The sequence below is a fragment of the Ochlerotatus camptorhynchus genome, unplaced genomic scaffold (genome assembly GCF_037179485.1).
Source record: "Ochlerotatus camptorhynchus isolate MF236.1 unplaced genomic scaffold, CSIRO-AGI_Acam_v1.1 ptg000665l, whole genome shotgun sequence".
NCBI lineage: Eukaryota > Metazoa > Arthropoda > Insecta > Diptera > Culicidae > Ochlerotatus > Ochlerotatus camptorhynchus.
Window position 1 is genome coordinate 162737 of NW_027041144.1, and position 13935 is coordinate 176671.

A 13935-nucleotide genomic window follows, 5' to 3' on the forward strand; every position below is an offset into this window, starting at 1 on the left:
CTGTTTTGCAAGTAAAAATACATGTTTTTGCAGAACATAGTAACTAGCGATCTCTAGAAATAAAAAAGGTATTCTTAAATAATCGATTATTTAAAGGTATTTTCCCCACAAATTCAGGATTCTGAAATTACAATTATGTAAACTTTGTCAATATGAGACTTTACATGTGTTATTTTAATAACTAGCTAACTCCTACAAATGTCTAATTTTGGAATATATTTTTGACGTAGGACTACGTCTTTCGGGAAGATGGGGGTACACTTTATGAAAACCGAAAAATGAAATCATGAGACGTTAATAACTTAGCTGCCCTGGACCAATTTCAAAAATTTAATCACCAGTCGATCCGAAACATTTCTACGCATCGATAACAATGCTTTTGACTGTTAATTTTCAAATTGAAACTATTGAAAAAGTGGTGAATTTCAGGCATTGTCCAAACGCTTCAAAATAACTAACAAATCCACCAATTACGTACATGCATATGCTGCTTCTACAACACAGTCATCAGAGAATGGTTCCTAGATGAAACAAGTCGAAGTGACATTCGCCTTCGATCTTTGGGCGTGTACGAATAGGGAAGATGCAATTGCGGAACATTTAGCTGCCAATTCAAAACCACACGCCCCCAACTACCACACAAAATGCGCTCCGTTTTTTTCCTTGGATTTGTTTACCGTCGATCTTGTTTTCCGTGCTAAGCATCAATACTACCCACACCTGGACCCTACCTATCGACCCATCAACTCATGAACCGGGGACCAACCGATGCATCGCGATGTTATGCCTCAGAACATCCCGGCGGCGCCGACTGAGATTGAACCCAGGTAATTACGCTTACCTGAGTGAGAGGTAATTACGGTTACGACTACACCACCGGCACCGCTGCTCTCCAGAGTTGTGATCCTGTAACCAAACTTGGAAGCAGGGGATACTCTATATAAATTCTATTCTAACTCTTTCTGAAATGACTTCTAACTTTCAGGGCCACCAATGTTACGTTGATGATAAGTTTTAACCTCCGAAACCGTACAGAATGCGTCCCTGTCGCTTCAGAGCGTAGACGACATCCATGGCCGCCGTGACGGTTTTACGCTTGGCGTGTTCAGTACAGGTGACGGCATCACGGATCATAATTTCTAGGAACACCTTTAACACACCTCGGGTTTCCTCGTAGATCAGACCGGAGATATGCTTGACACCACCACGTCGAGCCAGACGACAGTCCTCATTGAAGTGGTAAATTATTCGATAAAACATTACAGCAGCTTCAATTTGCAAAATGAAAGTTTTATCTTCCCAGCTGTAATTTGAACCAGTATACAAATATATAAATATATTTTTTAGAATAATTTGAATTCCAATTCCCGATATTCAACTGCCATCGCCTTTTCTATAAGGTGATCAAAATATCGGAAGAAGTGTGCTGTACACCAAATCGCATGCATGAGGCATGTAATAAAAAGTGTGTTGGTGAGTTCTTTGGCGTTAATGTTCACGAAAAGTTCACTATTTTGCTATAAGCAAATGCAAAACAAATTTATTGGCAGATTTGGGCAAATTTTAACCTGTTTCATGCGACCGGAAGGTATGCTGGTCACAAATGCCGTGCCAAACTGATTTCCTGCGCAAGAGATATATATAAACGCGAATAAACACGAGGTCCAGTGATTATAGCAAAGCTTTCCATAAAGAAACCATCACAGTTCAGGGCCACCACAACTTTCTACAAAAGAGTTGAGCTATGAAATTCACTTAATTCCAAAATAATATCCAAAACAACAAACTAGAAAATCGAACAAAAATTTCGTAGTCCTACATCAACAATGCGGTTGTGTCTTGTACACCACCCTCCTACTTTTTTTATTTAACGAGATAGCACGTTGCAATGTTCAGCAAAAATATGTATTTATATCGTAAACAACTACACCAAAACCAGCGCTTTTACACATGTAGAATCTTCTCCGAGCAAACTATAGCTCTAAAATCAATGGTTGAGATACTATGTCCCGGATTGTGATAAAACGTTGGTGCTGAGTAAATACGGTGATGTGAAGCGAGTCATCTGGGAAAAATTCCCTGTGGATTTGGTCTCTACATGTACACATGTGTACGGGGTGTATATATGGACGTAAACAAGGAAATTCCCAAGTCGCCACCTCAATCGGAACCCGCATAAATGCAAACCATTACTTCACCTTACCAAAAATGGTTAAAAATTGTTTATAATCCCTGCTCCCTTCACATGAACGTTTGTGTGATAAAGTTTTAACCTTATGTATTATGGTTTTTTGGAAGTGAACCTTACAAATAATGGGTTGTTAAGAACCATTACCATTTCAAATTCTTGTTTTTTCATACATTTTTGGGAAAGGAATTATATTGGAACTATTTTATTTATGATTTGAGAACTTTAATGATAATAGTTATGGTAGTCGGTAAGGTTCATAGCTGGTTTTGTGACATCCATCAACTTTATGTGGAATATATCGCGAATTGGTTGCCTGTAAATTACTGATTACCAATTCGCGATATATGCCACGTAAGGTTGACCGATAATACTAAACCATTAATGGACCTTACTGGCTACCATAACCATTACCATTAAAGTTCTCAAACCATAAGTAAAAAGGTTTTAATATAGTCCTCTCTCCGAAAATGTATGAAGAAAACAACTATTTTGAATGGTAATGGTTCTTAACAACCCATTATTTGTAAGGTTCACTTCCAAAGAACCATAATACATAAGGTTAAAACTTTATCACACAAGCGTTCATGTAAAGTTCCATGACCATTTCAGGTAAAGTTTAGCAGGGATTATAAACCATTTTTAACCATTCCCTAATAAAAATTGTATGGTTAATTTGCTTAACGACGTGTTCTGGGTATCATCCAAACCATTTGTGGAATAGTTCAATGATTTGGGTTATCGTTCGTCTCTGGTTATTTTTTATTAGGGTTTTCGGTAATGTCAAGTTATGGTTCGCTTTTGTGCGGGAACACATAGAAGGGACATTGGATAAATTACTGACAAGGGTGAAAGGAACGGAAGCAGCCAGTAAAACAACAATAGGAAGAGGAAAGTCAACAACGGAATGAAGTAGAGAGCAGTACCAGTACGACGCTGGTGGGAGCTGCATCGTCAAACAATAGACACATAGGAAGCGGTGGAGGTGCTGGAAGAAGAGGTGGTGGAGATGAATGTGACGTACCCGGATGCCGAGAAGAACAGTGGAGAGGAAGCATGCGATGCTGAGAAACAGCAGCTGCCTGACTTCAAATATAAGAATGACGCGTATTCACGGGGTTAATCATTCCCGACCAGAACGAAGTATCAGAAATAATACACACTATGTTACTGAGATATAAAATTATTCGTAACATGGTCTGTTATAAAACATGTACCGTTTGTAGTTAAAATAACAAAAAACATAACAAGAAATCTTCTACGTACTATCAAGAATATAACAACTATTGTTAGGGTTATATCATATTTTTAACACATCTTGTTACATAATAACCCATTAGGGTAAAAACTAAAAAGGGTATAAACTGGACTTTTAACACGGTTTTTGAGTAACATATTTTTTGAGTGTTTTCTATTTTTAGATTGTTGTAAAAATATTTAAAAAATCATCTGCTCCCCCAACATAGCACCCCTCTCTCTCTTTCCTTATAGCCTGTATATGTATAACAGAAGTTGATATAATCATGATATAATTTTGTTATATCATTTTATTTCATTTTTTACCGACAAGGTTGCTATAAAAATAATGAATACTAGTCTTCAAATATGTAAATATATGTCAATATTGTATGTAGCACAGCGCTTAGCTTTCGATCGACTTTTCATTTATGAATTGAAGAAATTTAAGATTCTGTTCATGCTACCTTATGAAGGAAATTAGTTTTAGTTGGGAGGATCTTTTTAATAAACGTTTCGTATCCATCCCGTGGGCCAAGTCAGTCAATTTGAACTCCTTGCACTCTGAATGGAAAACCCTGGGGAATCTGGCTAACATTATCGTATCTTCCTTCCTCCGTCTCCAGCCCACGGCCCCGATCACGTCAACCCTGCCTGAATGTGAAGGGTCACTCCTCGTAAATCCTTACCCAAACAATTCACCGGTCGGCAACCTATCAGTAGAAACAATGCTCCACGGCTTCTCATATGCCGCTTCCAATCAACAACCACTCGACATCCCTCTCTCTCTCTCTCCCGCAAGATCCGAATTACTCGCCGAGTACTTCCTAAATCCAGTTATCGTTCTTGCAATTACCTCTGCGCCCGACACGGAACACCTCTAAGCCGTGACCTATTTGAATATTCCTCATCCCCTTTCTCTTCGCCTTACTTCCTCCTTTTGACCATTTAATACCACCGGTAACGAACTCAATTAATCATTTTGTCAAGCTTCTGCATTAATTTTCCATCAGATGTCACTACTGTTGTTGGCGGTGGTATCTATCAGAAACTACATATAATCTGTTTTGCGATAATTGTTCACAGAGGACAGTGCAGTGCAAAACATGTCTGGTACCTCTATATATGCATTTAGATTAACATTCTGCACTCAAAATAACTCATCCCTCACAGGACTTCCTGCCGAATTGTATGAATGGGGTGGGGCACAAATTATCGTTTTTGCAGAATGTGTAAAAAAGGAAGAACTTCGAATGTTAATATAAATGCATGTATAGAGGTACCAGTCATGTTTTGTAGTGTCCGGTACTCTATTTTGTAATCTGTGAAAGGGAGATCACAAATCGAGTGTCATAAAAAAACATGGCATGTTGAGAGATTGAGCTCGTGAGAGCTAATTTTCTCTCACAAATTTGAATTTATTGGCTCTCTGGGGACTGATAGTAAAGCAGGTAAAACTGTAAGGGGAATAATAATTTTTATTTAATTGTAGCTTGTTTAACAATAATTTCCGGGAATAAACTGACTAAGTTACTGACTAATTTCTTTAGGATGTCGTTCACATTTTTTACCTGAATATGCATATGATGCCATAAGACTGGTTAGTACACCAAAACAATTAGTATCAATTTTTAATAAATTAAATTTGATTCAATTACTCATCAACGATCGACCCGTCCTTACGATTGCAATCGCTGGCATTATTACATTACGAAATTGCATATGCATGAATTCCATGTAGCAGTCAGTTTTATAGACTAAAACTTTGTTAACAAACTTACCGTAAGTCTCGACCAGAACGGATGCTGCCAGTTGCTCAGTGACGGAGTAGGATGCTGCACAGTAGTAAGTGCCGGCCATGGACTCTTGCAGCGAGTTGAACAGCAGCGCCAATGCTTGCCCTCCTGAGATGGACTCGGTGTATATCGGTGGCGAAGATTGGCCCGTCCTGTGAACGAAATGCGAGAGAAAGAACGATTCAGAGTCGACGTGTATAATAATGCAATAGAAGTGGAAAAGTTTGACAAAAGTTTTGGCAGTTAAGTTTCGGGATTATGTTTCTGTACATGGTTGAGTGGAAGAGGATAGTGCACTGTCAGTATTCATTAAATGATGGGCTGTTTCGTATTGCGCTGAATTTGAAGAGGGGACGCAGAAAGACTCTTAATTAGATTAAGAATGCTTCTGTTATGGGTAGTCCTGAAGATGACCGGCTCAAACGGTTCTCAATGATTAGGAACATCCTCATCAGCATCGAGATAAGAGCACACACATGTAATGGGAACATTGTACAGGGTATGTCGATAAATGGCTCCCAACGACCGTTTGTGAATGTTGCGTCTTCGATCAGAGCTGCTATAAGCATATAAACTACTAGAACTACTCTATGGCATATGAGAGTGGCCTTGTTTCCTGATAGTACAAACAAATCGATCGTCCGAAATTTGCCAGCTCATTAGAAGTTGTGCCTTTGCGACGTGGTGCTGATACCGGATACGTGATTGAATGTGTTATTTAGATTGTTTGCAGTGTGAGGATTAGCTGGAGAAGCAGGAAGAACAGAGATACTAGAGTGTCTACTGATGACATCCTATACGAACTGTAGCGAGTGCCGTAAAAGTGCCCACATACGGTCAGTTCAGAACTGCTACCGATTCTGACGATTAGAGGAAGAGGTTAGAAACAGAGATTGATAGCAAGTGTTCGTGCTTGCACATAATTAGAGTTTGATTGATGTTCTGGATCGAAAGTGCTCTAATGACCACACACGACACCGCATATTTTCATCGGAACTAATGCATTTTGAGGTGAAACACTTAAAGACCTGATTGATATGTATGCGTTGTGCTTCGTTGTTAAATCTTCATAGCATCAGTTAAACGATGGATGTCTAAATTCAATGAACAATTAAGTATAACAAATTAATAGTGAAATGACTTGCTCAGATTTAATATAACTTTTGGCGGTAGGTGTTCGTATAAGAGATACAATTGGACTATTACAGCAATTTCGATTAAATGAATATGAATTACAATTATCTCACAATGGTTAGTATATCTACACAAATTGAAAATCGCTCACACAAAAACTAACGCAATTGGCCAGAATTATGGTTATTGATGGGAATACAGGAATCTCCCGAATAGCGCCGTGGGTAGTACAGTCCACCCACCGCTATTTATCGGCTGTCCTACAACCAATTGTGCTGATTTTTTTGTTTGTCGATAGTGTCAATCATATACTAGACACCTACAAAAAATCAGCTCAATCGGTTGGCGGACCTTCGAGAAACAGTGGTGACTGGAATGAACCACCCACCGCGCTATTCGGGGGATTCCTGTATAAGGGTTTGTTCATAATGAATGGAAAACTGTACTCCACATGAACAAACTCCAGCGGGAGGAAACTCTAAACTTAAAACATCAGCGTCAGCTACATTTATTCGAAAACCTCAAGCTGCCACCGTGCTGGGGGCTATGTATGTGTGTAGTTTAGAGACGGATGAAAGGAGATGATGAAGAACAACAGCAATCAAACTCATAAATATGCACACTTACTTCGCTGGGAGTTTTCGACCTTTTGAATCGTACTGTGGGTAGTAATATTTAGTCCTAAACAACGAAATAATAGGAATCAAATTAGGCCGACGGGAATTTCGGAATGGTATTGTGATTATTACATGCTAAAGCAAATCGAGATAACAGGGCATCATGTACGATTGAGGCTGTTTGAGACCTCTCAAATTTTGATTTAATGGCTAAATAAGCAAAACATAAATATATTAGATGAATTTTGAATATTTCACAAATAGCACCACTACTTTCCACTGATGCCGCAAATAGAGATGATTGTAAACGAAAAAAGTTAGGACCCCCTTGTTTATTTTGATAAGGTAAGGTACTATACTAAGTTTGTTAGCAAAAAAAAATATGTAGTTCCAAAAATTAACTATTTTTTTAAAGCTAATAACATTGCTATAGTATCAAAATATCTGTATTTGTGGCATCGCTGCCCCTTGCTCGCATAGAAAATAAAATGGAATAACAATAGGCGACTAATACAACAAGTTGAGATTGCGGTCTGGAGGGGGGACTGGTCCACATAAAAAACAACGGAGAAAAAATAAATAAAAAATTAATAAACGAACGAAACCTAACGGTGACGGCAGCATGCCGGACAGTGAATACGGATGAAGAACGTGTCCGCAAAAAGCGGTAAGTTGCAGCGGCAGACGGCGGCTCTAAGACCTTCTACCAGTCAGTGCTGGTAAATGTTGATAATTTTTCATAACCATCATCCGATGTGAAATTTTTCAGCGTGTGCACGACTGCAAGTGTACAGGTACCTACAGTTTTGATTGACCACTTGTAAAAGCACACAAGAAGAAACGTTCACCAGCGCCGCAAAGGCTCGTTTACTGTTGAGTGCAAAAATGTAGCGTAGCCGGCAAAATCAGTTTAGAAATGTCATACCATTTTTGCCGTGGTCGACATCGGTACTGATCTTTACATAGAATGAATAAGTGAACTTATATATTGAAGATGAAAATTCAATGCCAGGCTCCATCTATGTGGTTCTCTGTGAAATTTTACTAGTTTCTGATCAGCTACGGAGTAGACTCAAAATGGTATTAGCAAAAACGTAATCGAGAAATCTTTCACAGACTGTTCGTTAATGACAAGGAGATATTACTAAGCCGCATTTCGATACCTTCATGTTGATAGAATATTGAAGCAACCTGTTATGTTTTCCATTGAAACTCCTCTGAACCCAAACATCACATCCCATAGGTACCAAAACGTCAAAATCAAAGATATGTTGGATTCATGCTGAATGTGGGGGGGTTAACAGCTATACACACCAAATTTAAATTTTGAGTTTCAGCAAAACAGTTTGCTGAAATAGGTTCAGCATAATAATATTTTACTGGAATTCAGAATTAGCATTTTTGGCATTGCCGACATCCAGCAAACAGACGAATGTCAGAGTATTTGCTGATAATCAGTAAACCGAACTTCCTGTCTACTTAAATGACAGTCGGGAAAAACTTGCCTACTTCAAATTTAATTTTTCATTGACGTTTTTTCGTTGCCGTGCTTCCAGGCACGGTACGTATTTGTTTTTTTACTGTGAGATATTATAAAGTTTCGTGTATACATGGAGCCAGCAATGAAAATTTAAGCGATAGACAACTGGGATGCCGAGAATTGTATTGTAAGTTGATTTATAGCTATAAAATTATGTTTTTGCAGGCGCTCCAGTGTTCTTTTTTGCAAGCATATAATTGGAGGATAGCAGGAAAGTTGATTTTCTTGCATATGTAAAATTGCCCCACGGGTCCCGTGGATAAAAAAAAGTACTCTGAAATTTACTAATTGCCAAAGATAAAATTATGATTTGCTGCATCGTACTTTAAAACGTGTTTTTTGTGTGCTTGTGATTTAAAAAAAAATACATTAATTTGACAGCTAGTTCCGAACTATGAAGCTGAAACTTGCTGAAGAATCAGTAGAAACGGATATAAATAAATTTACTGTTGTTTCAGTAATATTTCGTAAAAATTTGCTGGAAAATCAGTAAAACGCTGTCATTAACATTTGTGCTGCAGCTTCAGCAATAACAGATTTACTGAAAATTCAGTAAAACGTTGTCATTTTGACAGAAGTTCGGATTGCTGGAAGTTTCAGCAACATTATTTTGCTGGAAGGTTTGCTGATCTTTCGTCAAGTCCAAAATCAGCAAAATTTTGCTGATTTCCAGTGATTTAAATTTGGTGTGTAGAGTACCATAATTTGCTATTGTTATGATATTTGATAGCAGAATAAGTTTTTTTCCTCTGTTCGAGACCTAAAACCACTGCGACCAGTAATTTGATATATAGTAATATATCCCGTGTCCTTAGTTTAGTGCATGTCGTATTACTCCATCACTATTAAGAAATGATAAAGTATTCGATTTTTTACAGTTGTCATTCTAGCATTTATCGCAAGGATCCGACTCTAATTGAAAAGTTCCGCTATTTATACCCTTCGGACTGTTGAAACACCCTCCAAAGACGCACCCCTTTGTCAGTCCAAATTGGATTCCTTAGCAACAAAATTAAGGAATGACACCGATAATGACCATGCATCAGAACCCTAGTCTTAACCACTTCAAACTAGAAATCAACGAATAGAAGATTAGGAATCACATAGATGAAGACTAACTAACTCATTGTTTCCTTGTTTCAAGATCATCCTCGGTGGGCAAAGCCGAGTCTTGTCGCTATCAACAAGGCATAAAAAGTAACAAGGACTAAGATGTATTCCTTGGATTACTGAAAAATCCTGTTCCCCGTTACATCCCGTAACGTACCACGAAAAGGTGATCTACCCACGTTACGGGGCAGCAGAATAAGTTTTTTACAATCCGCGGATTCGGGATTCAGATTTAAAATCTTCAATTCGTTGTTCCATAGTTTTAAGTGGTTAAGACTAGGGTTCTAATGCATGATCATTATCGGTGTCATTGCTTATTTTTGTTGCTAAGGAATCAAATTTTGACTGACAAAGCGGCGCGCCTTTGGAGGGTGTTCCAACACTCTGAAGGGTATAAATAGTGGAACTTTCAATTAATTAAGGATCATTTTGCCCCGAACTTAGGAGTGCATTTTGTCCCGAATGTACAGAGAAATTGTTATTGTAGTTATCGCTATACAAGTGCAAATCCAATAGTGCCAAGCACCGATGGTACACACTAATTTTGTATCGCTGAAAACCAACAATATTTAGCTGGATTTTTCTTAGCTGAATGTTCAGCAATCTATGCAATCCAATGCCAAATTGACAGCACTTTGCTGATTATCCAGCAAAACGGAAGATGACTAATTTTGATGAAAGATTAGTAAATCTCGGTTGTTGTTTTTTTTTCAAGAAATAGGCATCTCATTTTTGGAATAAATATTTTGTTACTTTTCCATATTGTTGGAAATAGTAATTTGTTAAATTTGCACTTGCATTTCTAAAAAAAATATCATAAAAAAACATATTTTGAAGAATCTATGATCGGCCATCCTGGGTGAGCTATTGTTGTTCCTTTCTTAAGGAGACTCCTAGGTGACGTTACAAATGAAGAAAACTGTAAATTTCAGAGAAAAAATAAATCATTTCAACTTAATTCAGGTTGATTAAGTAGTTTAGTATACTTACTTTATGGTAAACATCATTTTTATATAATTTCCATGATATTTTGATAGACGAACTTCTTGAACATAGAAATAATAAAAAAAAACCGTGAAGGAGTGAATGATAGATTTTGGCCTAATTTTCACGTTTCATACGATTTTGATGTTTGTTGGAAACGTTACAACAAACATCAAAATCGTATGAAACGTGAAAATTAGGATAGAATCTATCACTCGCTTTTTCACGGGGAACGTCAGCAAAAAATTTCATATTACTGATTTTTCAGATAAACTTAGTTTTGCTGGACGCGATTCAGCAATTCATTTGACTGGAACAGGATTTCAAAATTTGGTGTGATGTCGAAATTTGATGTCCGCCACAATTTTGATTAGTTTATTTGTCTAACATTAATTGGCACCTTGGATTCTAAAATAACAGCGGACATAGATTTTCGACATCTACACGTCATCCTGGTTCCAAAAATATCCGTATTTCAGGCTATTTCATAGTTTTTTTTTCTGAAACCAATGGCCGCCATCTTGGATTACAAAATGGCGGTGGACATCCTTTTTCGGATCATACACGTCATCCTTGTTTCAAAATTATCCATATTGTAGGGCATTTCACCTCCAGAACAACTTTTCAGAACACAGCAAGTTCCTAGATTTCAAGGTACATTACATAGTGATTGTTATCATATCAGTGGATTATCGTTTTTGTTGCTGATCATGATGTGTAATACAAATGATAACCATCATGATTCCGTTTACAAGTGTTTTTATCGTCGGTAAGCATCGGAAGATCGGAGCTTCTTGATCCCCTGATTGCAGACACTAAGCTCAATGTTTGGCCTGCCTGAAAATCGATTCAGTACAGCATCGCGTAGCTTATTAGCAAATGAGTTACCCTGCTGATTGTGTTTTCCAAATGTAATCCAATCGAGTTATTGCCAGCAGAACGGGTGAAGTATAATATAAGTCCTTCTTTACTGACTTCCATATACACAGCAAAAAAATAATTTTAATATCACATCAAATTGGATGCACTTCAATCGTGTCGAAAATATGGTGTAATATTACTTGCTAACATTACGCTGTTTTGAAATTGATTATTTTTGTGGCCATAAAAAATACATGAGATTTTCGACATGGTTGAAGTGCATCCTCTTGGATATAATATTAAAAAAAAATATTTGCTGTATGCAAAAGCGAATGCTGAACAGAATAGCTTTACACGTAGTTTTAACCCGACTTTTTATAGAAATGTTTGGAAACAACATATTCTATTGCATGTATTTCGAGCCCGATTTAAAATTGATTTGGCGTCATGACATTATCCACAAGAAATGACCACATTTGGCTACTCACTTTTCCTCAAGATTTGTGCAACTGCATCTCCCAAGTAACATTTCCAGTTTTATAGAGGTTTCATAGCATTCTAGAAATCTAAATCATGGTCTACAGAACCTTCATAAAATCAAAATTGTTACTTGGGCTTGCATTTGCATTCTCTTTGTCAAGTAAATAAAACAATTTGTGGCATATAAATATATTTAATAACACAATGCAATTTATTTCCTCACTCGATAAAAACTGACATGATTTATCATGCATCGATGGCATTTTAACATGAATTATATTTTGCTAATTTTTTGACATTCAACATATTATTAGTAAACATTCAATCAATTTCAACAAAAAATCTTCGATTTTCAGTTTTGGGCAACTTTTTGGGTCGAATACTATAGTATGTGCGATACAAAAATGTGTCACTTATTTTTGAAATCCCATAGGCACCCACATAGCAAGCGCAAGGCAAAGTTTTCTTTCTTCAGAATATCTACGTCGTGAAAGAGTTAATAATATGACATGAACTTTTGCTTGCGGGAAAATTCAATAGCAGACGCGAAGAAATTATGTGAGATCCACTCGCACTATTGCTCTGTTTTCAAACAATTTCCCGTGCTATCGTTTTATTTCACACACAATTACCCTCTGACATGGCACGGAATAATGGCTGCATAAGGCGCACAGTGGAAAATTCGGCTCAGGAAAGATACTTACGCTTTGGGCGGTATTGTTATGTTTCGACTGTCACTCCACCGCAGATCGGAAATCAATGTGCTATCTGGAACGTCCGGTTGGCAGGTCAATAGCAGCGAAGCTCCCACAGGTTTGCGCTGAATGGATGCCGCAGGCATAATCTGCAAACTTGGAACCTTCTGGCATTGAGCAAAACCTAAAAGAAGAAAGAGGAAAAACTTTTTAGAGAGATTGCATTGAAATGCATCCAAGCTCTTAGCGAGGGAAATGAATTCACCCTCCAGTAATCGGGGTTAAATCATACCACAACTTTATAACGCAATCAACGCTATAATATTAAAAGCACCATTAACGATGGCTGACAATTTTATCTACTTCGCGGATAAAAAAAAAATCATCCTGTAAGTTTATAGCCTTCTCCCTGCGGCTTTCAAACTAATTCCGTTAAGGATGTCCCTTCGTAGCAAACTTTGTACGAAGCACTGCAGCAAAAAAAAACTATCCTGGAAGTACTATCTGACGACACAATCTCGAGCTCGTAATAGCTACTCCGGCTGCTGGTGTCGCAACACTTGGTGGCATCACACTTTTAATAAACTTTATTAAAACATTTTCACATAAAAATAAGAAGAATGGTACCGCCCAATACCGCTAGATTGGGTGGAACTCTTGGAGCTGCTGCAAATTGCAATAAAAAAAAATATTGCATCACCACAAGTTTGGTATAGTTTAGTTTACATGGTCGATGAGATCGTCTCAAAGTTGAGTAGTTTTTCACTCAATAGACTGAGTGGAGTGAGAAACATTTTCCTCGTATTTCCTCAAAAATCTGCTCGAATATGAGAAAAATCGACGAAAAGTTTGCTCAGTCTAGAAGCATACTAATGAATAGAGAAAAAATTGGAATAAATCTAGATAGAGCTGGAATCAGGGCGTACCAGCTTTTGTAAACAATGACTTCTCTCGATGATTTCCGGAAAGTCAAGGTTCGCCCATGCGCCCATGTGCATGTGCAAATCAACATCACCGGCGGGTAGGGAAGACTTCCCCTTTTCGATGGTTATGTTGGTTTCCTTGGCGAACCTTGACTTTCCGGAAATCATCGAGAGAAGTCATTGTTTACAAAAGCTGTTACGCCCTAATGCCAGCTCTATCTAGAAATATGAGTAAATGTCCCTCACATTTGAGTGACATTGACTCATGTTTAAGCGGCATTTACTCATATTTGAGGAAAAATTTACTCAGTCTATGAGTGAACTACGTTCTTGCGAATATGAGTAAACGAAAATCAAATATAAATCACATT

At 37.6% G+C, this 13935-nt stretch overlaps 1 protein-coding gene across 4 annotated transcripts in view; it reads right to left on the reverse strand.

Moving 5' to 3' along the window:
* Fas2 (fasciclin 2) overlaps positions 1-12825 on the reverse strand; it is an 88289-nt gene extending 75464 nt beyond the window's left edge. For all 4 annotated transcript variants that reach the window (XM_065237950.1, XM_065237949.1, XM_065237948.1 and 1 more), the window contains exons 1-2: positions 12651-12825; positions 5206-5372 (exon numbers count right to left, since the gene is read on the reverse strand). In XM_065237950.1, the coding sequence (XP_065094022.1) occupies positions 5206-5372; positions 12651-12787 (304 nt within the window). In that variant the 5' untranslated portion in view covers positions 12788-12825. The remainder of the gene's footprint in view (positions 1-5205; positions 5373-12650) is intronic.
* Positions 12826-13935: the final 1110 nt, after the last annotated feature.